At 45.0% G+C, this 27720-nt stretch overlaps 1 protein-coding gene across 8 annotated transcripts in view; it reads right to left on the bottom strand.

The window, feature by feature from the left end:
• Positions 1-5951: 5951 nt before the first annotated feature.
• Positions 5952-27720, bottom strand: part of LOC147606219 (uncharacterized) — a 48060-nt gene continuing 26291 nt past the window's right edge. For 2 of the 8 annotated variants that reach the window (XM_086792689.1, XM_086792695.1), the window contains 2 exons: positions 27481-27660; positions 26313-27359 (listed from right to left, as the gene is read on the bottom strand). In XM_086792689.1, coding sequence (XP_086648815.1) covers positions 27317-27359; positions 27481-27660 — 223 coding nt within the window. In that variant the 3' untranslated portion in view covers positions 26313-27316. Of the gene's footprint in view, positions 6846-6894; positions 7251-7538; positions 7618-9264; positions 9845-26312; positions 27360-27397; positions 27661-27720 lie in introns of those variants that run through there. The other 6 variants (XR_015265080.1, XM_086792693.1, XM_086792692.1 and 3 more) reach the window with 6 other exon arrangements.

Here is a 27720-nt window from a genome sequence, read left to right as displayed (position 1 = left end):
CGGACATTGAGACGTACTACTTTTTACGTCATGTAATTAATTTAAGTATTCTGAGTCATGGGCCGGGCTTGTCGGCACCACATGTAAAGGATAAAGGGATTGGGTGATCGCCGATGAGAGGCGCACATCGTCGAATGTCAACAGGATAAGGGTTAGGATCGGCCGGCCATGTATGGGCGTCCATGTATGAACGGCTAGGTCACCTATAAGAGTCAAATGTAACCCTAAAACCTCTTATTCTCAATGTGTTTAATACAAGGAGTGCTCTTGCCTTATCTTCTCAGTCCCCTTCTCTTGCGTGTGTGTGTGTGAGAGAGAGAGAGAGAGATAGCGATCGAGCACTATGTGGCGGCATGGCGGTGGCGAGGCGATAGAGCGACGACGGCGGCTCCTTCTTCACTGCGGCACAAGAATCCTTCACGACCGCGGTCTGAGCGGTGAGTGACACACCTTTGCTTCCTGTTTGAGCTTGCTAGTTTCTAGTTGTGTGCTTGCAGCCATTCGTGGCTCGCATACGGTGCCCGGCAAGTCCCCAGCTCCGACTCGTGCAGCAAAAGCACACAGAGGCAGTCAATTTGGGTGGTATTAGAGATAGATTCAAAGTAGAGGAGGTAGTTAAAATTGATCTGATGGCATTCGAGTCCAGTGAATCTATGTCCACAAATGTGGTGGTGATGTCTCAAGATTAGGGAAGGAAGCAGGACATAAGGGCGTAGGTCCCCTATAAAGATGGCAAACGTGCTTCTGCTGTATACTTGTAGGACGGAGGTGATGTTAGACGTGCTTCTGCTACTCTTGCTCGTTGCAAGTAAACCATGCAATTTTAAAAAAATTAAGTAAAGTACCTGTGCTTCAAACCGTGCAGAACTTCACAACGCGAAAGTGGGATCTGTTGAGAACGTGCAAAATAAATAAAAATGAACCAAGAATGAAGAAGGTTACATCCACAGATTTCATTGAAAGATGTGAGATGAGATCTTCTTAGATTCAAATTCAAAATTGCATTGGAAGATGTGAGATTTGGCTCCTCCTCACGCTTGCGGGAGGAGTGGTTATTTTGAATTAGCCCCACCTCCTTTGCCCACGTGGAGGGAGGTGGGGTTGTGGTTAATCTTGTATACATGGATTTTATATGAAAAATCATTCTTTAAAATAAGGGATGCGTTTTTCACCTGCCTCCTAGGGAGGGAAAGTAGCCAAAACTTTTGTACATTGAAATCACACCACAATAACAGTCCCACCTTCCATGTTAGAAGTAAACTTTTTTCCTAACCAATGAAAAGAATGATGACCTTCAAACTCAACCTGTTTTTATTGGAAAAAGGCATAGGAAAGTCGGTTTTAAAATTAAAATTTCAAAAATTTGACTTTTCAAATTCAAGGCTAGGCATGTCCTTTGCTGGCCACCGACACAGTCGTCCATCTTACGAGGAATTTTTGGGAGCCTAAATAAGGCTAGGCCAACATATGCATATTTCATTTGATTTTAGTTTTTCTCAATTTGAGCCACGAAAATTATACCAAAAGATGGGTTTTTTCTGACACGGCCCAACTCTACAAAGGTCTCGTTGAAAGATGGTAGTTGGGAATGGCCAACAAAATCTAATTTGGTCAACAAAATCTAATCTTTTGTAATGCTTCTATAAATATATTACTTGTAACCTACCATGTGGCAACAAGCAAAGGAGAGTCCCACTTGGCAAGAGAAGGAGAGATCTTTCACATAAAGGAGAAATGAGAATTTTTTAAATTTTCATACGTATTTTTTACACATGCCTAAATGCATTGGGGCTCACAATTAGTTGTCACCATTAAGTCACCATTAAGTCACCATTAAGACATCCTACATTAAGTGGGTAGAGGTATCCTACATTATTGCTATCTTTGACTAAGAGCTACTTGTGCAGATATTTTCTCTTGAATCAAAATGAAACAATTAGAGTTACACTTACTCATGTACTGCTTCCTTTGCTTGAGGTTTAGATGGTTCTTCCAAACCAAGGAGGCCATAGTAGGGAGAGGTGGAGGAGACTCATGCAAAGGAGGTGAGAATGGGGTTGAAATTACATGAAATTTTTGCAACTCGTATTAGCAACTTAAGATCAAACCAAGCCATCTCAAGTGGCTAAGGTGATGCCTAAATTTCATGAAGATAAAAAAAACTCTTAGAAATCTTTGCCCAAGTCTTTTATATGTACCAAGAGGAATTTGCCGCTATCATGACTTGAAGGTTTTCTTTGATAAGGTTGGTCACATCTGTCTCAGCAGCAAATGCCGTTGGGAGAGGAATCCAACACAATAACTTGTATGAGTTGCCGGCTTTTACAACCCGGGCCGATGTCGAGACGAGAAAGTTATGGCATGAGAGACTTGGGCACCTGAGCTTTTTAGTCTTAAAAAAGACGTAAAGTCTAGGATTATGGCACATCTACCAGTATTTTCAAAGATGTCAACAGATGTTTCTGAAGCTTGTATGATTGGCAATTAGATTGGTATGGATTTCCTCTCTGGAATAAGTCTGGAGCTTTTTGAATTTTTAAAATATGACATAGCTTGGTATAGCATGAGACAAGAAAGAGGCTGAAGGAGTTTCAAACAAATCAACGAGGAGAAATCACTTCAAGTGAGTTTAATGCCTACTACAAGGAGCACGAGATCAAGAGAGATTTCGTAGTTGCTCATACTTTGCAACCAAATTGTATTGCAAAGCGCAAGAATCGCACAGATCTAGAGATGGCATGGTGTATGCTCATATCTTATTGGGATACAATATGGAGTTAAAGGGTCACCAACTAAATCACCCAGAGGCAAGAAAAACGTATATCTTATTGGGATACAATATGGAGTTAAAGGGTCACCAACTATATCACCCAGAGGCAAAGAAGATAATTGTTAGTCGTGATGTGGTGTTCGAGACAACCTCATCAGGTGGAGGAGAATGCTCCATCCACACTATCCCTTAACAAAGAAGTGGCCCAATAGACACAACCCACTAGTGATAGTACCAACTCCACAAGAGGTGGATTCATTAGATGATGAAGAAGAGAAGCTTGCAAGACCATATAAGGGGATGTATCTTAAAACGGTGAAGTAGCTCTTGGATGGGAAAGCTATGCCTGTTTTCAATCATAGAAGAGCCAGTTGCTTGTAGATCTAAGAGAATAGAGGAGCAGAAGAGATGGCATGAAGAATAGAGCTTCAGCTCTTGCAAGTACACACACTTACACAAACCCTAGAAGAGAACACACAAGATGAGAGGCTGAAAATTTTGTTGTTCTTCTTCTTCACAAACAACAAAGTTCTACCAACAAAGACATAAGGGAAAATACAGCATAAGCACGAAAGTACTATGTACATGTAGTCCATAATGTAAACACGCTAAGTGAGTGAGCTGGCAAGATAAGGATGCCATAACTCAGTGGTGGACTAGTAGCTGGTGTAGTCTAGCTATAGAATCATTGGTGAAGTGCTATCATGTCAACATCCTACCAAACACATCAATGATGTAAGTGGCGAAAATGAACACTCAAGCATATTTTAAGTGCCAGCTCATGTTGAGCTTGACATCTCAACACTCCCCCTCAAGCTCAACTCGATCTCCAGGACTCTAAGCATAGTCCAAAATCTGCGAAGCTTCTCTGCTCCCAATGCTTTCATGAAGATGTTTGCTACTTGCTACTCTATGCTAACATACACGAGATCAATGTCTCCTGCTAAGACCCTCTCTCTGATGAAGTGATAGTGGACCCTCTATGTGTTTGGTCCGCGCATGAGAAATTGGGTTCCTCGCCAATTGTATACTACTAAGGTTGCATAATAGATGACAACTTGCTTGTCAACCTACAGCCCCAAATCGCCAAGTAGCTTGTGCAACCAAGCTACCTCACATGCTGCCATTGCAGCACCCCTATACTTTGCCTTTGTACTCGAGAAAGCTACTATTGGCTGCTTCTTGTTGCTCCATGTCACAGCACCACTCCCAAAGGAGAACACAAATCCACAAATAGATCTCCTATATGTGATAGTATCAACCCAATCTGCATCAATGTATCCAAACACCTGCAACTCCATTAGAAGAGACCATAGTCTAATGTAGACTTCACACAGCACAATGTGCACCTCACATCATCCAAGTGTGGCTTTCGAGAAACCTGCAGAAATTGACTCTCCAATACAACTGTATAGTTCAAATCTGGCCTAGTGGTGTTGGAAAAGCATTTTCTCAATGCTCCACCTTCATGTTGTTACTGTGGGTGACGAATGCTCTTTGTTGTAAGCCCCCTAATTGAGGAGTAGCCATTGTGGTGCGTATCTAGGCTCCTAGTTTAAACACTAGATGGTGGCCAAATGGTTAGGAGACGGCTTATATTTACTCAACACTCTCTGCCAAGTAGGGTGCATGCTTGTGCGAGCTATGTCACTCCATTAGTGAGTGCTAGATAGCAAATCGAGGACATTGTTCTCAAGTTACGAGGCCCATTAGGATCTAGACGTTCTTAGATGGCGATGGGAGTCTAATATGGTCCCAATCGAATGATATGGTTGATTGGTCATTTTGGACCAAGTCATGGGTTGGTCGACCTTGGGTGCTATATATAAGACTAGTTTGGCATCCTTATTCATCATCAAGCTCATTGTGTTCAAGTACTCTTATAAGCAAGACATTCTCTATCCAAAGTATGTTTAGTTCACCATCAAAGCTCATTCGCACACAGGTGGAGACAGTGCTTCTGCTATTGTGTATTAATACAACAAATACAAGCTTTTATAGCCTTAGAAAGACATCGCCCCTTTCATATCTACTAAATGATCTCCTTGATAAACTCTTCTTCTTTCCAACTAATGGATTTTACCTAATTAATTGTAAAGCAAGGTTAATGTCAATCACGCTATGAACCTTAGTCTATCCTACCCCATTATATAAGTCATGCAATAAATTTGATTTTTTCTAGACGTCTCGCAAGGATTAAATTTATGTTTAGCAAATATCTAGAAAAGATTTGTAAATTTAATTTTTTTCCAAAAATCTAACACGGGTTAAATTTAAGTTTGATAAGTGTCTAAATAAGATTAATAAAATTAATTGTTTTCCTATCAAGGGCTAAATTTAGATTTAGTAAATATCCAAATAAGATTAGGCAAGGGTAAATCTGACCACTTTGTAAGGATTGTAAAGTTGGACATGCATATAAATGAGGTCACCGACGTTTAAGGAGTCTCCATAATAATGAGGTCACCAATAGCTGATCAATGGTGGCTTTTAAAAAAGGTAGATACCCATGTAATGTAAAGTAACATTGAGTTTTGAAGAAATTAGAATAAGCTTTGAAATAGACAATCATACACGTGTGTGCGTGTGTTGCAAGGGTTTAAACTTTAAATTTGTGTTCTAAAATTCGAAAAGTTGAAAATTATATTTTGGGATATGCCAAACGCCAAATTATGCCAAGATATCAGTATATTACAATAAAATAAAATAATTCATTCAACTTCATTTTTTTCGATGGTGCTTATTCACTCTATGCATTAATTAAATTTTTTCCGATGGTGCTAGTTTTTAAATTTTCCAACACATTAAAGTTAAATCTTAGTCACACTAAGGTTTAACCTTAGTGTGACTAAGGAAAATGGCCACGTTATTTTTGACCAAAAAAAAAAGGCCGCCGCAAGGAAAATTATGAGTAAAAATGGCCGCTTTATTTTTTGACTACAAGAAAAATGGCCGCGTTATTTTTTGACTAAGAAAAATTACAAGGAAAAAAACGAATTATTTTTTTGGAAAAATGGCCGCGTACAAAAACGTGCACAAGAAAATGGCCGCATTATTTTCGACAAAAAATTGGCTGCCTTATTTTTTAGCAAGGAAAATTACGAGGGCTTTATTTTTTGACTAAGAAGAATTACAAGAAAAATGGCCACGTAAAATTTTTACTAAAAAAAATCATAACTCGGGAAAATTACAAGAAAAATGGCCAAGTACAAACACGTACATGAGAAAAGGATTTTTTTGGTATTGAGATGAGGGTGGAGCTTCGAGCAGGATGGCAGAGAACGTCGTTGTTGCAATGCATCGACGTTACAGGCGCGAGACAGAGAGAGAGAGAGGGGGGGAGATACACGCTAGCAATGCATCAGAGTTACAGGCACGAGACAGAGAGAGAAGGGGAGATACACATCTCTTGTGAATTCTCTCTGCAAGGAGTCTTGGAAGTAGTGAGAGGGGACTCTTGAGGTAGATAGGTTGCTCTTCTCAGTTCTCTCTACTTTTGTTCTCTCTGCAAGGACTTGTGAAGGTAGAGTTTTGTTCTCTCTGCAAGGACTTGTGAAGGTAGCAAGGCAGAGAGCGGGTAGCGAGGCAGAGAGAGACGCTCCTCTGTATTGGGCTCTTCAAGGTAGAATGAGGCAAGTTCTGAAGCTGGTCGCTGGCAGGATCATCCGTGGAGAAAGTGGAGGAAAGTTCTGAGTTCTTCTAACTCCAACATTAGGGCAAGCATGTGTCAAGGATTGGAGAAGGAATGCTTCAGAAGGCTCCAATATGCTGATCATCGGGCTTAGTCCATTGAAGATTACAGAGGGGAACATCACACCTTTTCATTCATGTCCTATGCATTTTATATAGGTGATTCACCCTCAGGCCACTGGATTCTTAGCCATCGTCTATGGGTCAGATCGGTCGTTCTCATCTTTGAGGGCTTTTGGATTGTAGCTAAGGCCACCTATTGGCTTAGCTGTGTTAAGGGTCCACCCATGGACCTTCCTCATGGGTCGCTATTGGCTTAGCTGTCTTAAGGGTCTTCCTCATGGGTCGCTGTAATCTCCTCCTTTTTTAATATATTTTCCTGTTTCTACCGAAAAAAAAAATAGCAAGTTGCAAGGACCAGCATAAACTCCACATTGAACTCAAAAGTAAAACATTCTATTAATATATTCATTAAGGTCAAGGAAGAAAATGAACATTAAAAATTTATAAGGTCGAATGACTTTATTTTCTGGCATTTACCTCTCTAAGTAATTAACGAAGCCCAAAAAAAAACATTTTGGGTGCTTATTAATTCATTCAGCTTCATTTTTTATTACCATCTCCCAAGGCCGATGGTGGATAAATAAATGGCCATCTCAATGGTGGATGGCTTTCACCTTTAGAAACCTGCCTGGGAAGCGTGTGAACAGACGCCAAGCTGTCCAGGGAGGACCGGGAGGGGGTCCGGCAGACCGGGACCATGCAGATCGCGCAAAGCTTTATGCGGGGCCTGGCAGAACAGAACAAACCATTCATGAGTCATCAAGACTAGTAGGTACTCTACTAAAAATAGCAGCAAGTTGCCGCCTTCATTTATTTTCTAATAATTTAAGATTAAAAAATTTTAAACCGATATCCGCATGAACACATTCAAACGTACACGCATCGCAGGTAGGTAACCCAGTCTGGAATCTGGAATCTCATGGAGCCTGGAGGACACGCTCTTTTCTCAAAAGGGAAAGAGTTTTTTTTTTCTTTTTTTTCTTTTTTGAGGGGGGGAGGAGGGGCATAGACGTACTGCCTGGGAAGCGTGTGAACAGGCGCCAAGCTGTCCGAGGACCGGGAGACCGGCACCATCATGCAGATCGACCAAAGGCCTGGCAGAACAGAGCAAACTCGTAAACTCATCAGTAATACCAGTGCATGTTTTTCAACCAATTACTATATACAGATTTTATATGAAAAATCATTCTTTAAAATAAGGGCTGCTTTAAATCTCAGCCAGTTGCCAGTAAAATTACACTAGCACTGATATTAGAGCCTCATTTCACCTGCCTCTTATGGAGGAACAGTAGCCATAAATTTTGTACATTGAAATCACACTACAATAACAGTCCCACCAGACGGGTGAATCCATACGACCAGGATACAACCAGTGGGGCTATCATAGACATGGGGAACATAGGCAAGGGGCAGACAAGAGAAAGTGGCCAGGAGCTGAGAATACAAGGGGCTTCCACAAAACAGGGTGAATAGCATATGAGAGTCATGGGGGCTGCAGGGAGGGCAGCCAACTCGGCCTGCACACTCTCCAAGAAGCAACGTCCTTCCATAATCCGGGTCCAGGTGGTGGATCTCAATGTCCAAGCTCTTTTCCCGTTCATCTCTGGTCATGTAGTGATCTCTGAACGCTTCATTGAGCTTTGTTGCAAGCAGATGAGTGTGATAGAACTCGGTGTCCTTCAGGACAGCCTTCTTGGGGTTACTTCGTCTTCTATAACTGTTATAGCCAGGTGATCTTTCCAGTCAGTAACCATATTAGAAGCAGGGAGGTTGTCAATCTCCGACTGGAGAAATAAAGGAATAAAAATTGAGTGTAATAGCCAAGAAAACTCAAGACATCCTACATATAAGTCAAAGGGGTAAAGGTATCCCAAAGGTTTCGAGAGGCTAAGAGCCACGTCCCGCGGTGGGACAGCAGGGGTTGCAAGGTTCGTTGTTCCTGCTACACAAACGCCCCACGGGCAATCTTGTGGGAATATCTCCCCTCCTCCACAAATTTCAAAGCCCTACAAACCATTGCAAAATGCTTACATATACGTATAAATAGGAGGGAGAATGAATGAGATATTGCACTTTTTACTGCACGCAGACAGTCTCTCGGAGTAGCCAATTGATTTTGAGGTGAATTGCTCGATGCAAGTCCAGTGGGACGCATGGAAGAACAAGAGACCTTCTTCTCCTTCCTATTTTTTAATACCCCGGCTGCCCCGCAGTGGGGTGTGGCTGTAACAAGGCCCCTAAAAAATTGCTCCGTCTGCCCAAAGCATGTGAGGCTATATATATATATATATATATATAGGCATGTAATGAAAAAGGATCTTTATAAGCATGTGGACACACCTTGCATGCGAGGTTCTTGAACAAGCCTTGGAGTTCACTAGTAAAGGCTTTAACCCAATTTGAAAGCATCTTGGCTAGGATGGTGAGTGATGTCGTGTTGTGTTGATCCCTAGCCTTCTAATGGGTGAGGAAAGTGAGCAGCTAGATCAAAGCTGTGCACCAATTTGGGGACTATGATCTTCTTTGAATTTAGCCCCATTGGAATTAACATGAGCCATTGGAATTTGGGGGACGCAGCTCTTAAATACCAGCAAGTGCAGATGCTGCAGCCTACAAGCTAATTTAACATTTGTCTACTTTCCTACTTTTAGAAAAAAAACAAAAAATTAACATTATCTGCTGCTATTAACTTAAAATTTTTTTTTTTTAATTGAACAGATTGAAACGTCTACGCCGCTTACTCTTCTCCATTGTAGGTGCGCCTGACTTCAGAACTGGTGTGCTGTTGAATGCTGCGGAGGAGCTGGCAGAAGCCAGTGATGATGGAGGAGAGGATGGCTTTTTTCACTCTGTTTCGCCCACGAGGGAAGGCAAAGGAGGCGGAAGAAGGGAGGCGAGGCAGCTCCATAATTAACACACAAAAGACTTCTCAATCTGCTGTAGCGTAAAAATTGTGAGGACTGTTGAAGAAGAGGCTCCAAAGGCTCCGGATGAAGATGGTGGAGGCAGAGGGGCATTCTTCTAGGGGCTGAGGGCCGCCAACTTTTAAGTGCGTTGCAAACTTGCAACCTCCCAGGGAACAGGGATGATGGTTCGTGGAAAGAGCCTGTGCACGCCCCTGCAGCTTCGGTACTGGTTGCAGGCTCCGCCACGCGACAAAACGTAGAGAGTGATACCATTTCTAAGTCAAAAAGGAGCCGATGTACAGTGTACACTCTTCTGGTGACGCCTCTGAAAGGAGCCCGCTGCCCACTCCGGAGTCCGAACACTACCACGGCCCTAGGGGATTTAGTGCCCACTAGATTGAGTGCGAGCCCCGTCAGCATTAGCAAAGGGACTGAAGCTCTCTTAGCCTCACTCAAGTTTTAAAAAAATAACCCTTAAAAATAGCGTAACTTTCGATGCGTTGCAAATAATGAAGAAAAATACTCAAATACCATGATTTCGGGTCCCTTCACCCGTTAATAGTCAGATCGTATCAGAAGTAGTAGTGAAATTGTGGGAGCTACTATAGCGTAGGATAATAATTTTACCTATCTCATGTTAATGACCCTGTCTAAGAGGAGATAGAGCTCTTAGTTCCCACTAGACTGAGTGCTAGTGAGTGATAAGATTCTATTTAAGATAAAAAAGGAACCAAGAGCCTCACCAAAGGCCCCCTTGAGCACTGCCATCAGAGGGGATTTAGTTCCCAGTAGACCAAGTGCCAATGAGTGATAAGATTCAATTTAGGATTAAAAAGGATAATCTTATATTGAAATTAGCATGCAACCATTGGCTGCAGCCTCGAAAAGCTGTCAAAAACTAGAAAGAAACGCTAGGGAGGTGGTAGATCTGACCAGCCCTTTTCGGTAGTGATTACATATGCCATTGGAGGGCAACCAAAGTTTTCTATCCTTATGATGTGAATTGCGTGAGGCCCTCCAGCCTACCACTAGCCCCCTGCGAGAACACCTCCTTAGAGCTTCTCATCTTGCAATAAGGGCATTAAAAATATTAGAAAAATATATAAATGCTAGTCTGATTTTTACGTATATACATACGTACACACGGTTTGGAGCAAAAGTCTTCCTCCCAACCAATATGTGGCACGAGCGCACAGCTTCTCCTTCCCACGTTTCCTTTTTCACTTCGCAAAAACACACACACACACACACACACACATAACACTGGCTGACCTCCCACATAGGGCTGCTTTCCACGCAGAAGAAATTCGTTTTGAGATAGCCCTCAATTGATTACATATGCAACCCGCAAACTGTTTACCACGACTTCATCTTCTAGAGCTTTATTTGTTTCAGAAAAAATCCTCCAAAACATAAGCTTCCATACGATCAAGACTCAAAAGCATCAAGCAAATAAATGATTTAAATAAATAGTGTCAACAGTAACCTTCAATTAGAATCTCCCTTGTTGCCAGAGATGCCGGATCTTGCCAGATTGCAAAGCTAGATTTTAGAGACCCCATTTCCTTCAACATAAGCATCCTCCCCACCAAAATCTAACTTGCCAACATGCCAGCAATGGCATGAAAAAATTTAGTCCCAATTCATGAGAAGTGTTCATGCTCTTACACCGCATGCTCTCCTCTAGATACCACCTCTTCATCCTTAATAACCGGATTTATTATTGGTCTAGATGGGGTAAACACTAATGATTGCTCTATTTGCAGTGTTTTTGAGACCATTGCAGAGACATAAGTGCTAGCCCATCAGGCTTATCACCATAATTTGATTCCTCTCCATCTTTGATGGGCTATACTACACGTGAATCCCAAATCCCAGCTCTAGTTTACTTAGCATGTACTCTCATGGACAGTGCTTCTTGTAGTTATGCTGAACACGAACAAGGCTTTGGTGAGGAGACACTGGACTATTTGGATTAGATGCAAGTAAAGTGAGTTTCTCTAAATCTTGCTACGTGCATTTGCTGTTTAAAAGCATGTGGCAGCAGAGGAGCCATAGGAAAAGGCTATGCTGAGATTGCAAAGAAGAGATACGAACAAAATCCTTTTGTTAGCAATACTATACGTATGGTAGATGTGGTCACTTGCAGAAGCAGAGCAAGTGTTCCACAGGCTACCCATTTGAGAGCTAGTGTCATGGACTGCTTTGATTACCAGATATGCTTCAAATGAGCTTGATTCCAAAGTGCTCAGCTATGTGGAGCAGATGCAATCGGCAGACTACGTCTCTCCTTTTGGTGTTACGTTTATGTGTGGATTGAGATCTTGTGACGAATGCTGAGATTGTCAAGCAAGGATTTGAAAGAGATCTCTCAGTTGAAAACATGCTGAGTGATATGTATGCCAAGTGTGGCTCATTTGCAGAGCCATGAAAAGTCTTTGATAACTTTCCAGTTCGAGATGTTGTTACTTGTAGTTCAGCAATTGCAGGATATACTTACAACCAGTTCAATGAAGAGGTTCTGCAATTAGAGGGTGTCGCATCTCCTGATGCTATCACATATGTTTGCAGCATGAAATCTTGTGGTAAGCTTTCATGCTCCCATAATACCACAAGCATGAAAGCTTGCGGTATTATGCGCGAGAGATAGAGAGGGGCCAAGGGATACAAGGCGACGCTGTCAAATAGGGACTTGAAAGAAGTCTCTATGTCCACAGTGCTATTCGGGATATGTATGCTAAGGAGGCTCTCACCCGTCTGTACAGCACCAGCCCTTTCATATAAAGAGGGGCCTCTACTGGAATCTACTGCTCAAGGTCCCTCTCAAACCGAGGGGCCTTCTTTTCTCTCTTTTTTCCGGGAAATAGAACCTTCAATTAGTTAAATCAAAAACCAGCCAACAGGCTTAAGTACACGCTGAGAACCTCCAAAGGAGGAAAAAACACTGGTGCGGGTAGTCCCCTCCCTGGCTGGCCCATCTCAGAGGGAACTACCTCATACAAGGGGGGAGGGGGGAAAGCCAAACCAGTGGCCTGTAGTGCCAAGTGAGGTCACTTGCACTGTCCGAGAGGAAGGGGTCCAATCAATTGAGGAGCGGAGGGTGGAGTACTGATACCATGCTAGGTGCTCCTTTTGGACTCAGGCAGGGGACATGGTCACCTGTGATTGCTTTGAGACAGCAGGCCCTCGCCATCGCAGAGATGGGGTCTGGAGGCTGAGGAGCCCAAATGGCACCATAGAGATAGATCCCCCCTAGGTTTGGGCCATAGCCATATGTTTCTTCAGAAATTCCCTTTTAATAGATTCCCTCACCCCTCAGGTGCAGGAGGCAAGGGAGAGAGTCTGGCAGCATACGCGGGAGGTGGTGCCCCCAGGCCTCCAGGCCCTCTTGTGCTTCCCTCACCGAGTTACGAGACTCACGTCGTGCCCTTCCGCTGGGTATGTGTCGAGGCGAGGATGGCTTGCTGGTCACTCTCTGTCACCGTGCCATGGCTAATCTTCGGCATGAACTGTCTTAATCCCTGATTAGTGCAGCACTTAGCAGTAGCAGCAGCATCATCATCATCAGCAGCAGCAGCAGCATCATCATCTTCAGCATCAGCAGAAGCATCAACATTAGCATCATCATCTTATTCATTATCGTAATCATCAGAGCAGGACCATCAACATCAGCACCAGCATTTGTTAGCATCATCATGAGGAGTACAGAAGGGCTGTCGGCTGGCAGCAGGCCTCTGTACAGCAATCGGCTAAGGGCCAGATGAAGGGCAGTAGGTGTGGCAGGGGCAACAGACAAAAGCGCGATTTTATTGATGCTGAATTAAGGATTAAGACAAAGGAGAGAGATTGGGTGTCAGGGTTTTCTTGTATTTAATATGGTACAAAAAGGTTACATGATGCTTGTACATGACTTAGGGCTATGGTCAGCCCCATAGGGGTGACCCTGGCCCTTCTACATAGCTTCTACATAGCTTTCTACATAGCTTCTACTGACGACTAGATGAATGAATGCTGAAAATACTTGATGATTGAATGAATGATGAACTTCATGCTTATATTTATGTCTGGGGATGTAGTCAGCCAGCTGTCCTTGCTGTCGGCCTGCTGTAGACAAGGACCTGAATAAAATACTAATGTTCTTAATCAGGCTTAGGGCTGTGGATTAGTACAGCAAGGACTCCGCGCATGCGACACTCTCTTTCTGCGTCATTGGGATCTCTTTCATGGCCACCTTCAATGAAATCATGACCTCAGGTCACATTGCGGAGAGGCTCTCTTGAGGGGCCGATTCACTCGACTCCGAAGGAGGGTGGTGACCATTTGGAGATTCAGCAGGCGCCCCATCACTGTAACACGCGGAAGCTCTAAGAGTCTTCTTTCAGCCCTAAACACTACTGAGAACATGCTGATGCAAAACGCAGACAGAAGGGACAGTAGAGAGAGAGAGAGAGAGAGAGAGAGAGAGAGAGAGAGAGAGAGATGCTGGAAATTCAGTATATTTATATAGTACAAAAAGGTACCTAATTCTACACTCCTAGGCTGCCTTCATGAAAAGGTGGTATACACCCAAACAGTCCTAGTCTAAGACCCATTCCATGAGGGAATGAATGATTAACTCAATGAGCACGTACGCCTATTTATAGGCTTCTTGAACCTTAGGAATGCTGGCCGACTGCTGGTCGGCCAGCCGACTGGCATACTTCTCCATTAAACGTTGAGCGCTTGCAGCCCCCTTCATCAGGTACAGCCGACTCCACTTTGTTCAGCCGACAGCCCCTTGTCTTGCAGCCGACAGCCTCTTCCAAGTCTTCCATGCCTTGTACCAAGTCCAACACTGCCTCTTCTGCACTTTGTGCTCAAAATCCTAGCTCTAATCTGTTTTTCTGGTTGCCCCTTCAGGATTAGCTCCAGGAAATGTCCATGGGCAAGCATGCACATGACATCCCCCTCTGCTAAACTTGATGACGGGATTCCAACTTGTTCTTGGATGACTGTCATCATCCCATTCTTTTTCCCGAAGTCCCTCTATCATCCATCCATCTCTGGCAACCCTTTTCTCTCAAAACCTAGCCCCGGTCTCCAAAACCACTCTGACTCTGAATAAGATCTATGCATCTATTCCATCCAGTCCCCAATCCGTTCCTGCCCTGACTCTAAACACTGTCTTGGTCTTCATTCCTGAGAAATGAGTCTCGCACTCTCACATCACCCCTTGGAGGATAATCCTCCCTTGGGACCGTTGCCCGAGAACCTATCTGGCTCACAGGACTGCCATCCCCTCTGGCTTTGTGGAACACCACCAAAAAACCTCCTGGGAGCTCTTCTCGTTCCTGTGTTCCTTGCCTTGGGCTTCATACCCGTGTACTTTCTTGTACCTTGACCTATACACCATCATATGGGACCGAATCAATGTTTAGCTTTGCTGAGCCTGATGCTCTGATACCAATGTAACACGCGGAAGCTCTGAGAGTCTTCTTTCAGTCCTAAACACTACTGAGAACATGCTGATGCAAAACGCAGACAGAAGGGAGAGTAGAAAGAGAGAAATGCTAGAAATTCAGTATATTTATATGGTACAAAAAGGCACCTAATTCTACAGCCCTAGGCTGCCTTCATGAAAAGGTGGTATACACCCAAAACAGTCCTAGTCTAAGACCCATTCCATGAGGGAATGAATGATTAACTCAATGAGCACCTACGCCTATTTATAGGCTTCTTGAATCTTAGGAATGCTGGCCGACTGCTGGTCGGCCAGCCGACTGGCATACTTCTCCATTAAACGCTGAGCGCCTGCAACCGCCTTCATCAAGTACAGCCAACTCCACTTTGTTCAGTCGTCGACAGCCCCTTGTCTTGCAGCCGACAGCCTCTTCCAAGTCTTCCATGCCTTGTACCAAGTCCAACACTGCCTCTTCTGCACTTTGTGCTCAAAATCCTAGCTCTAGTCTGTTTTTCTGGTTGCCCCTTCAGGATTAGTTCCAAGAAATGTCCATGGTCAAGCATGCACATGACAATCACCCTCCTAGGAAACGCTTACAAAATCCTTGCCAAAGCCATCAGGCGTTGCCTATAGCCTCATCTCCTCAGCCTGATCCATGGCACCCTAACTGGCTTCATCTGGTCGATATCAGCAAAACCCAAGGGAATGGGAGCCCTGAGGGTCAGATGCCATTTGGGGCATACCAAGGAAGGCTCTCGGGAAAACGGTTCCAAGTGGGTGGAGCAAGGAGGCCATGATCACCCTTGGGAAGGAGACCATTGAGGTGTTCAGGGATAGGAGATGAAGGCAAGAGGACAAAGTGGAATAGATGCACAGATTTCAACACCATATTTGGGGTGGAGTCAGAGACATGGTAAGGTTTTCACTGAAAAGGTTGCCAGGAAGGAAGGATGACAAGTTTGGGAGTCCATGACCAGACAAGGGATGATGACAGTCATCCAAGGTCAAAGGTTGGAATCCCGTCATCAAGTTTAGCAAGAGGGGACATCATGTGCACACGTGAACATGGCTAATTTCCATGCTAGTCCTTGATTAGGCAGCAGATAAACAATAGTTTAGGGCCCAATAGCAAGTCCTTGACAGGCACTGGAACTTGGAAGTCTTCTCCAAGCTAATCCCTGTTTAGGCAGCAGATAAACAATAGTTTAGGGTAGTAGCAAGTCCTTGACAGGCACCGGAAGTCTTCTCTATGGACCAAGGCCCAGTTGGCCAGGTATAGGAGGTGACACCCTTCAGGTAGGCAGCTTACATATATTTATGAGTCCATGGAATCCTTGGGGCAGGTCAAGGGTCAGTCAGTAGGAAGGTCTTTAGATTACCTCTTTTGGAAGGCCAAAGGCCACAGTTTTGTACAGTCCTACGGACAGCTCTATGTACTATATAATTCCTAAAAATACAGCTATCTCTCTCTCTCTCTCTCTCTCTCTTCCGTGGTGATTTGCATCAAGGTTCCTATTCAGTTACTTAGGGCTGAAAGAAGACACATAGCTTCCACACGTGTGACATTTTTTATCTCCAGATCAGTTAGACAAAGATGCTCCCTAGCCCCCTTCCTCTTCCTCTTCATGGCAGAGGTGATGCGTAGGTTGCTCTCCGTGCAGGAGACAGGACTTAGGGTCTCCTTCTCCCCATTAGATCCCAAGAGCTACTCCACTTGGAGTTCACATGCGACACAGCCGCCTTCCTCGAGAGAGAGGAGGGGAACCTTTAGGGATTTGCCCTTGCCATCGAAACTTTTTGCTTAGCCTCCGGAGCTCAGATCAACTGGCACAAGTCGTGTAGTTTCTAGGTAGGATCTTCACCCACCCCGGCTTGGCACCCACCAATTGAGTCATTTCAGCAGATCCCTAGGGGCACCTGGATCAGGTACCTCAGGTGTCACGTAGGGATTGACATCTCAGCCAAGCAGCACCTAGCCCCCTTCTTCAGAAGAAGCTTTTGTATTGGAGCACCGCCCCCCTCTCCCCCGCCGGCTGCTTGATCGTGGCCAACCATGTGCTCATGGCCACCATGTCGTACATCATTTCTTGTTGGGCGTTTTCCAGAGCTTGCCTAGGTCAGGTACAACGACTAATCCGGGACTCTTTGTGGGCTAGGTCCGACGGCCAGCCGGGCACGGGCCAACGTGGCTTGGAGAGTGATTACTCAACTTTGGACACATCGAGGATTGGGCATCATAGACCCAGCTGTTTAGATCAGAGCCCTGCTGGGCAAGTTGATCGTCAGAGGCCTTCTACCTGGTGGTGAGCCCCGGACACGTGGAGGATTGGGCATCATAGACCTAGCTGTGCTGGGCAGAACCCTATTGTGCAAGTTGATTGTCAAGAGCCCTATAAGGCCTCACTTGGCTTTTTGATTGATCGGATCCCCTCACTTGGCAGCCCCTGGACTTACAATGCATGATGGATCTTCACGAAGGTCTGATCTCGAGGCTTGAGCACGGCCTTTGAGGAAAGATTCGTAGCTAGTTTGAGCTTGGGGCCACCTCGAGCTAGCCCTCCAATAGCTCCCCCAAAAGGAGAGACTTCGCTAGCCGCCGCCATTGATCTGGAACCGCCTCTTTAGGATGCCCAGCAATCACCCTTTGGGTGCGCGTTCTCACATAGCCTGGGGCCTCCTCAACTTTGGCGCAGCCCAGTCTCTTGGCGAGTGGACTAGCTTCAGGTGGCTTCTTGAGGAGGCTCAAGATAGACGCCTTGCTTAGATCCGAGGTAGAGAGCAGATTGAAACCAATCCAAGACCTATGAGAACAAACCCCGAAACACTTGAGACACCGACAGACAACACAATATTGAAATAATCTTTAGGACGGAGCGGAAGAACCATAAACAACACTAAAAAGAACACAATACTGAGCCGGAACGGTCAGCCCCCCGTAAGAACTGCTTTATTCCAATGAATAAACTAATACAAACAGACCAAGGTGCGGGTGCAATCCTGCACCGGATTTTCCACCAAGCTTGGCAAACATTTGCTCAAAGACCTGGATACCAATCAGCACCATAAACCAGTACAAATAAGCCTCGAAAACCACAGCTTGGTACAGTGCCAAATCCAGCCCCGTCTTCCGTGCCAAAACAGCCCTCAGAACAGAGCCTCAAATCTGCCCCAGAGGAGCTCTCAAAACAGTCCCTGATATCTCCAAAACAGCCCCAAAATCGGTAGCCACTCCGGAAAAAGAGAGGAAGATGATGTCCTGCTGTACGACCAGCTCTTAGGAGAAGAAGAACTGCTGTACGATCAGCAAATCAGGTGAGAGAGAGTGCACGCTGCTGCCCTACTGTACGGCCAGCACTCAGAAGACAAAGAACACTAGTCACCTGCTAATACTGTGTACGGCCAGTGCTGAATAGAGGAAAACAGGCTGCTGTCCACCTGTACTGCCAGCGAGAGAGAGAACAGAGGCTGCTGTACCTGCTGTATGGCTGTTGTATGGACAGCACAAGGAAAGAACCCCGCCTGTCTGCTGTACAGCCAGCGCTCAGCCACCCACTGCAGAGTACGGCCAATGCAAGGGAAGAGAGGAAAAGGACTACTACCGGCTGGAGATAACAAGTCGCCTGCTGATGCTGTGTACGACCAGCGCAAGGGAGAGGAGAATAGGCTGCTGTACAGCCAGTGTGTATGTGCTTTTTTGCCCCAGCTGCTGCCGACCAGCCCTTTGCCACCCCTAAAAATAGTCAACCTCCACTATATATGCTTGCTTTTCCATCGCTAAAAGTGGTAGTCTCTCCATAAATACCATAAAACTCCTCTTTTGGGAGTTGAAAACAGCTGCCATACATATATATATACATATGTATGTATTATATATATGTATATATATATATACATATGTATGTATGTATGTATGTAAGCTCGCAAGATCCATGCAAAGTTGGGCGCTCACTTTAAGTGTTCACACATGGCTTAAAAATTCAGGTCCACCTCATGTATATGCTCCTTGTCCAAACCCCCCACATGTCCACCCACTTACTTAATAAATAAGTGTGAACAAGTACCCTAATAAACCATATAAGTGAGTAAAATCCTGTAAACTCGTGTCCTGTAGTCCGCCTTCAGATAGAGACATGCCTGATAAACCTTCACACAAGTTTTGCAACAAGTCTTGGCTTTACACAGACGTCTTCCATCCTGTGACTTCCCTGCTTCTATGGGAAATCCCCGTTCACACCTTGGCTCCAATCAGTGTATGAAACACTGTCAAGACTGAAAGGGACCAAATGGTGACACAGATAGTCCTCACCATTGCCTCAGCCATCCCCCCCAATTGGCAGACCCCCCTCGCTAGTGGCTGGGAGCTTTCACGTGCCACAACATCCCTTTGGCAGTATTAGGTTCAGATAGGGGACCAGCTCTCATTTTCTTAGTGGGATGCCATGGACGTCTGACCCTTTCCCCAACAGAGGACTTTAGCAATGGCTCACTTTAGAGGATCCGGATCATCGGCTTCCATGAGCACCGCTGGAGCGAGTGGGAGTGGACAGACCCCTTAGCCCAAAGAGCCCAACCACCCCCTTTTTTCACTAGTTGGCGAGGCTAGCCCGTTGGATCCAAATGCACGAGATTGACGATACTCCTGCTTCAACAGACTACTATTGGTCCTCCCGGGACATTTGACCTAGCTTCCTTAGAGACTACTGGTCCTCCAAGGACATCTCACCTAGCTTCCTTAGAGACTACGGGAAGCGACTGTGGGACAGCTTCCGACCTCAGAAGGTCACTCTTTTTCTCTGCGAGGTAGCTCAAAAAGGTTTAGTAGTGGACACGTGGCTGGCCATTGGTGGTTGTCCAGCACAGTGATGTCACCATTTGGTCCATCTCCATTTTTGGAGCCACTTCTATGGGACTGTCACTCCATAGAACGGCCAGATTTGTGCCATGTTCACATGGGACCAGGCCAGTGTCCCATGTGAAAGGGCCAGTTTTATGGTGTCACATGGACGGGAGCCAGATCAGTGCCACCCGTGTGCGACCAGTGCTGCGTCACATGGACGGGAACCAGTTTCGTGTCACCCATGTGTGATTTGCTTCGTGTTGTATGGACAGGAGCCTGTTGGTGCCACCCGTGTATGGCCAGGATGGTGTCTTACCTATGGGATTGTCACTCCATAGGAAGACCAGGACATTTATTTATATTTGTTGCGCCAGTTTTGTGCCCGACCCTCTTATACAAGTTTCATGAAAGGGAGATTTCGTCCACTATTTGTGCACATGCATTTATGCCTGCATGCATAAATTTGTTTTTGCATGACTTGTTTGCGTGTGTTTGCCTGTTATGCCATGCTAGTACACTGGATGGGGACGCCCCCAATGTACCGTGGAATGCTGTTTGCTGACTTGGTGGGGTGGCGTGTGAACAGGTGGTAAGTATTACCATTTTGGCCTTACCATTTTGGCCCTTTTAAAATGTAAAATCCATAAACTATGGTTAACTTTAATGTTTATAAGCTAATGTGTTCACACATTTAAAAAGGATCTGGACATTTTCTTTAGGATGGTGCCCATATGTATTAAGGTATTATAACCTTTGATAAGCCTTTTGCATGGAACATTATTGGAAACTGCCTACGTGTGAGGTTGGTGGGTTTTCTCTCTCCACCGTCTGTATTCTTTTCTCTCCATCGCCTGTGGTATGTGCTGCTGCTGTACCCGACTGCTGTACCACGCTTGTACCAGCTGCTGTACCACGCTGTTGTACCCGCCTGCTGCCCACGTATTTACCTGGCTACTGTACCCGCCCTTGTGTACTTGTTGTACCTGCTGGCTGCTCTTGTGTACCTGTTGTACCTGCTGGCTACCCTGGTGTACTTGTTGTACTTGCTGGCTGCCTTGGTGTACCTGTTGTACCTATTGCAAGTACAGGTACCTACATAGTACCTGGCTGGTTGTACCTGCACACGTGTGAAGTACCTGATGTGCTTAATTGTACCTGCTACAAATTATACCGGTTGTATCCGGATTGTACTCACCGTACCAGGTGCTCTCATATTTTTTTCTCATTTGTATAAATCTGAAATTTGCTAATTTATATTCAAAAAATGCTTTAAGTTGTGTAGTGCGAGAGCATGGCATGTATATGCTAACCATGTTCAGGAAATTCTTCCTGGTGTGGCTAGTATATTTCCCTGTGTGGTCTTGTTAACCGCGCTCTCAGAGCTTCTGAGAGCCAATGAAGGTTAGACTCACAAGGGAATTTGGGAGCAAAGCTCATTGGGGAGAACCAGGCCACGTTCCCTCCACGGTGTACCCCTTGGCCTGCGTTAGTACAGGCGTGCCTGTTGGTGCACGGTCCCGGAAGACCAGTGAAAGGCAGGTGTCCCCCCAGTGAAGGTGGGAATGAGCCTGTGATTTGGGGCTACTCCAACCAACATCTCTTCATCGACTGAACCAGTTTTATTTGGTTGTTTTCACTCCCTTGTGGAGAAATCTGGCCTGTCAGGCCCGTGACACTTGTACAAATATAAATACTCCAAGAAATACAAAAAGTATTGAGGGGGAGGGGGGCGGCCCTTTCCGGCCCCAGTATAGGCGTCATTTGTATTTTCAGTATTTCCAGTATTTGTGTTGCTGATGTTGTTTCCATTGTTTAATAAGTTAAATTAAGTGTTCTAAATATGTGTATATTGTCTTCCTATCTGTAGGCCTCCTGTAGGGAGCGGCCATAGTGCACGAGGTGCAGCCACCCATAGGAGTCGCAGAGCAACAAGACCTTGGGACTCGGCCCCAAAGCGCAATAGGTTTGGCTGTTCTTTGACTATTCACCACTTCTCCGACTTATGGTCAGGCCCCTAGGCTCACCCATTACAGGATAGAGTCTATCCCCACCCCCAACTCTCCAATAGGAGCCTAGGTGGGAGATCATGAGCAGCATTGCAGCATGGCACATCTGGCGGGCACGGTGCAACTAGGCCATTGCCCCCCACTCCCCTCCAAAAAAAAAAAAAACAACGGAGTCCATCCATGCCATATGGATAGATATCATTCATACCCTCATGGTCAGTGGGGGGAGCTTCCGGGAGATTCAGACCGCATGAGGAGATGTTGAGAGGCCGGCCTTCGCATCTGGCAGCAAGGCCCTCTATGCGGATTGCCTCCAACTAAGACTCCAACCACGGACTGTCTGGGGTCTGCTCCTGAAGCTGCTGAAGGGAGGCTAGGCCCCCGCAGAGACTCCTCTCCTACTCTCTAAACCTTGTAAGTCTATCATGAGCTGCGCCTGTAATAGGGTACTGATCTCCTGTAGTCTAGAGCCGGGCATGGCTGCCACATCTCCCAGCCTAAAAGTGAGGGACTCCCAAATCTCCTCAACTCTTTTCGCGATCTTTGGGTGCTGGACGAAGCACTTAGGGATTCGGACACTCTTGTTGACACTCTGGTCTCCATGTGTCCTCTAGGAGGAGGACAACTGGCAAATGATCTGACTGCAAACAAACCTATATTGCAGCAGGTCCAGCGTGGTGCCTACAAGAATACCAACCAAACCACCGGGACTGAGCAAGGTGGCCCATCTACCTACAAATGAAGCACTGGCCAGGGAAACCGGCGTACTCTACCCGTTACCCTGCTCGCCGGTTTCCCTGGCCAATGCTTCATTTGTAGGTAGATGGGGAAGCAATGCAAACTCTGATTGACCAGATGCTCGTTCCGGATACACCTGCCAGGGGTCAGATGCAAGGTCGAAACCAAGGTGCAATCTCGCAAAGAACACGTGCGCACTGTGTATCGCACAGGACTCTGCTGCATCACACAATCAGCCGATGTGGGGTTTACCATGAGAGTAACCAAGCCCAAGAAAATGGATACCGGTGATTTTGTTGGGTTCCCTGATGAGGGCTGCCTGGAGCAAATTCAGGACTTGTCTGCACACCTACGATCTTGCAAACCAAAGAACAGGCCATGAGGGAAGATACCGTTGAAGCTAAGAGTTGGAGGTCCGCCTTTGAAAATAGGCAAGGGACGATGGCCTTGGCCAAGGATGACGGAGCAGCTGCCATGGAGTCCTCTGGAAGGTGAAGACCAAGAGTGCCTACTCTTGCCGATGATGAACAACCCGGAAGCAGAACACTTACTCGGAGGGGGACGGGCGATGGAAGAGGGAGGGCTGGAGAGAAGCAGGGAGCACAGAAACGGGACGCAACAGAGAGGCGACACGAGGCACACGCGACAAGAACACGGGGACCTCGAAGGGGCAAGGAGGGGCTGTTAGCAATCATCACCTATCTATACCATATTACACTGTAGGGAGTGAGGGCGAGTGTTGTGGGTGTGCCCGCCTGTGTAGGAGTTTCTCCATTTTTCCTCATTGTCCAGATTTTCCTCCACGTGGGGGTGCTGTAGTTTTTTCCCTAGTCGGCTGTAATAGCTTGCTAGCCAAGAGGGCCCGTTTTTGTTGGCCGACCAGGTGGTGCTGGTCGTGGGCCAGCCAACTTGGCTCTTATGCTGGCCCTATAATCTATTCAGAGGCTGTCGGCCTGTTTTACACTGGCCAACCAGCAGCCCCTTCTTGTATATATACCCTCTTGCCCCCCATTGTCACCATTTGGTCCCTTCCCAAATCTTGATCAGTGTTTCAGACAATGGGCGGAACCAAGGTGTGAACGGAGATCTTTCCACATAAGAAAGTTGGAGATTTCACCGACAAAATTTGGCCTAAAACATGGGTTTTGAGTGCTGGAGATGAATGGCCAAAAACCTTTGGACATCATCTTGTACTTGACAAGGACTTGCCAAGTGTGGAAGCCCTCTCCTGAGAACTTCTTAATTTGGCTGTTTTCCTTTGACATTGGGTATTGAAGGGAGATTACAAGAGTGTAATGGGCTGATTTATGAAGAAAAAAACCAAAAAAATTGTGATATTTTGGCTTAAGTAGAAAGAGAATGGCTTATGAGAGTGCAACAACCCTTAATCAAGCCAAGGATGTTGCATAAAAAGAGATTAAGATGAGGAAGCTTATGGTTTAGCACTTAGGGTTTGTGCCCAACCACTAATTCTGATGGAGATGAGCTTCATTAGTGTCAAAGAACACTTTCTTTGGTAATTAAGATCACTGTTAGTGTTTAGCAACACTATTAGTGCTTAAGAGCACATTTTTAGCGTCTAATGACACTTGCATTGGTGATTAGATTCACCATTAGTGTTTAAGAACACTCTTAGTATTTAGAAACACTCTGAAATGGCTCCCCTTTGCTAGATTAGTTGCATCATTAGTGTTAATTAACACTACTAGTGTTTGAGAACACTAATATCAAGCTTTTGAAGAAGCTTTCATGGTAGAACACAAGAGCAACCTGGTTTTTCGACTCCCACGCACGATTCACGCCGCCATTAGGGCTGATTTCTTGATTGTAGACCCTTGAGGCTATGGGCTTCAAAAGCCCTAAGCTTATGTGGCCTAATATTACCCACTGAAGGCGTATTTGTGTACGAAAACAGCGCTGCAGTACAGCGTACGCCGGCCTGCTCAGAGCGCAATGACGCGGCTAGGAGAAGAGAAACCCTACAATTGACTGTACGAAACTGAACGCCCGGGGGTATGCTTCATCTTCCTAGTTGGAATCAAGCCAAGATATGGCCTCCACAAGCAGCTGGAAGGCCTCCACTAGCTGGGGGTTCATCTCCACAAGTAGTGAGATATGGATAACCTAGTCTACACCACACAAAATGTGACCTAATCTACCAAGCTCTGATACCATGTTGAGAAAACGTGGTGCTTATGCTAGATCAAGTTGAGTGGAGGAGAGAGACCCAAAAAATACAAGAACAAATCTTGTTTATTAAGTTGCTTATGCATACAACTTGGCCTTTGCACACACAAAATGCCTTCTAGCTTTGCCTTTAAATAGGTGAGCTAGTGGACCATAAGTCCATTCATACACACACCCTTCTCCTACCCTTTTACATGACCTTAGTCTTTTAATAATGATCACAATACCCTTATCACTCTTGCGCACATACAAAGAGTGATCTACATCTGCCATATGAAAACCAATAGTAATAAGATACTCAACAATCTTGTCATGCCATGCTCATGGAGCTTGCTTCAGCCCATACAAGACCTTACGAAGCTTACATACTCTGGGTGACCTGTATTCTCAAAACCTAGTGGCTGATCCATATACACCTCTTCTTGCAAGTCACCATGCAAGAACACATTTTTGACATCCATCTGATGTAAAAACCAGCCTTTAGCTGCAGCCACCGCAATCACAACTCTTGCAGTTGCCATCTTTGCAACTAGGACAAATGTCTCCTCATAATCAATCCCATGTGTCTACGCATATCCTTTGGTTACCAATCTAGCCTTGTACCTGCTTATGCTACCATCACTGTTATTTTTCACCTTATACATCTACTTACAGCCAATAGATTTCTTGCCTTCAGGCAATGGTACCAAATCCCAAGTCTCATTTCCATATGATGCATCCATCTCCTCATCCATAGCTTTCTCCCAACACACATTTCCAATAGCCTCATCTTCAAAACATATGGATTCTACAACCAACACAACTTTTCCCATATACGCATAGTGATGTGTCACGTAACCATCATAAGTCAACCTCTACACAGGATTTTTAACTCTTCCGGATCTTCGTAACTTTGCATTCATGGCTTCCATAGCCTTCTTCACACCAGGTGTCCTCATTGCTGGAATCCCAAGCTCTTCATCAAGACTCATCTCCGAGCCACTAGACTCTTCATCAACAAGAGAATGCCCTGCATAAATGTCAGGCATACCAAGGGGCTCAACCACTTTCTCTTTGTCTTTATGTTGTACCAACTACATTTTCAGAACTGGTATTATGACGCAACCTGCCACTCCATGGTCTATCAACAGAACCACTGGATGAGGACTCTCCTGGTCCACTCAATGACTGTGATTGCTGACTTGCATTCTGTGCAACCAGTTACCACATTTCCACTTACATCAGTCCCAACAGCATCTTTTTCAGCATAACTCATCTGGCACATGCACAGATGCAATCAGTTCACAAGAAACGTTTCGAGGATTTGAAAGTTTTTTAACGAAAGGTTTCGTCCGTCACTAAAATAACCGCAGGTTTCGAAAATTTAGAATTATAAAAATAAATTATAAATTTGTACACACATACACACACACACACACACATATATATATATATATATATATATATATATATATACACACACACATATATATACACACACACATATATATATATATATATATATATATATATATACACACACACACACACACGTATTACATCATACATACATATTATATACAAATTAGAATTCACAAGATAGATAGAAATTTAGAATCTATATTCTAGCTGCACAATTTCAGAGACTTTCATGCAAGCTACAAGCACAAGAATGACAAGTCACAAGATTCATTATTCAAGATATGATAGATTGAAACTTTAAAGTATCAAAGACCATAGATCAATCATCATAGATAACATCATCCAAAATGCATAATATATATACCATGAATCATGATTCATGATACATCAATGTCAATGTCAACACTGAACAGGCATACTAAATAGTCAATGCTCAAAAAATCTAAGAGCTAGCTGCTATCCTGATGTCTCTCCCTCTGAGTCTCTTGAGCTATCAGTGCTCGAGAGACTAGTAGAGATAGATCTCTCTCTCTCCTCATCTGATGGCATCATCTACTGCATGACAAAAGAGCATGCTCTGCCACGACCTCTGGGTCCTCTGCTACGACCTCTGCCACGACCCCTACCGCCATGGCGGCCGGTGCCTCCAGTGTGTCTCGGCTCAACGCTCCCACCTCTAGGGGAGAATGCAAATCAAGATCATCACCCTCCGGCTCGGGAGCAGTAGATCGAGACTGAGCTCGTGTAGCACACCTAAAGCGTGCCTCATCCTCTCGAAGAAACTCATAGGCAAGATCCTCATCACTGCGTCTCTGAATAAAAGAAAGGTCAATCTGCTCTCCCCGCTCCAATCCTCGCTCTAACTTTATGAGGATCGTGACGTCAATCTCCTTCACCTTCCACTTGAGAACTCCTCCTTCCTCAATGCTCCCATTGGTTTTCTTGAGCTTCTCAAGTAGGCAAAGATTTGCGTAGACCAACTTATCTAGTTGGGATGTGCTCAATCTGCAACATCAAGATTCAAGAACGTAAATAAATTTGTGTACATCAATCATGTCTTGACTCTTGAGTCTTAAGTTATTATGTTTACCTATTTCTCTTTTTTGTATGGATGTCCGCGCATATACTCCAAATGCGCTCTGCGGCACCACTCGTGCACTCTTGGGAGAGAGTGCGAAGAGCCAAGGTCTACAAAGTAGGAGTCAATCGCCCATTGATTTCCCACCATGAGACAGTTTGACGTCTTTGCTCCTCTCTCATGGTGATCTCCCATGCGAATTAGTCACGATCTTGAGAGAAGAGAAGTGGCTCTTCCTCAATGCTATTCAGAGCACAAAGTTCAAACCAAACATATAAGTGAATAGTTATTAGTACTTGTTACTTTGCACACTCAAGACTCAAGAGACAAGTCCTGTAAGTAACAAGCTTAAGCCAATACTTACGTGGACTGCTCGTCTGGAGCATATACTCTATCCAAATAAGATGTCCACCCACAAACCAGCTTTCTATCATGCCAATGATTTGCATCCTTGAAAAGAGGATGAAGCATGTAAGCAACCATGTGGATTGGTTTATGAAACCAAATCCACCTGTCGTTCCAAATCCGAGAGAGATCCGAAATCCTGCACGTAGTCATGCATTAGCAATCGCCCAGTTTATGTTTTAACGCTCATCAAGACTCA

This window comes from Cibotium barometz, chromosome 58 (genome assembly GCF_041138505.1).
Source record: "Cibotium barometz isolate CiBa-2024 chromosome 58, ASM4113850v1, whole genome shotgun sequence".
NCBI lineage: Eukaryota > Viridiplantae > Streptophyta > Polypodiopsida > Cyatheales > Cibotiaceae > Cibotium > Cibotium barometz.
The sequence above is the reverse complement of the archived record's forward strand: the minus strand, read 5'-3'. Positions and strand labels throughout refer to the sequence as shown.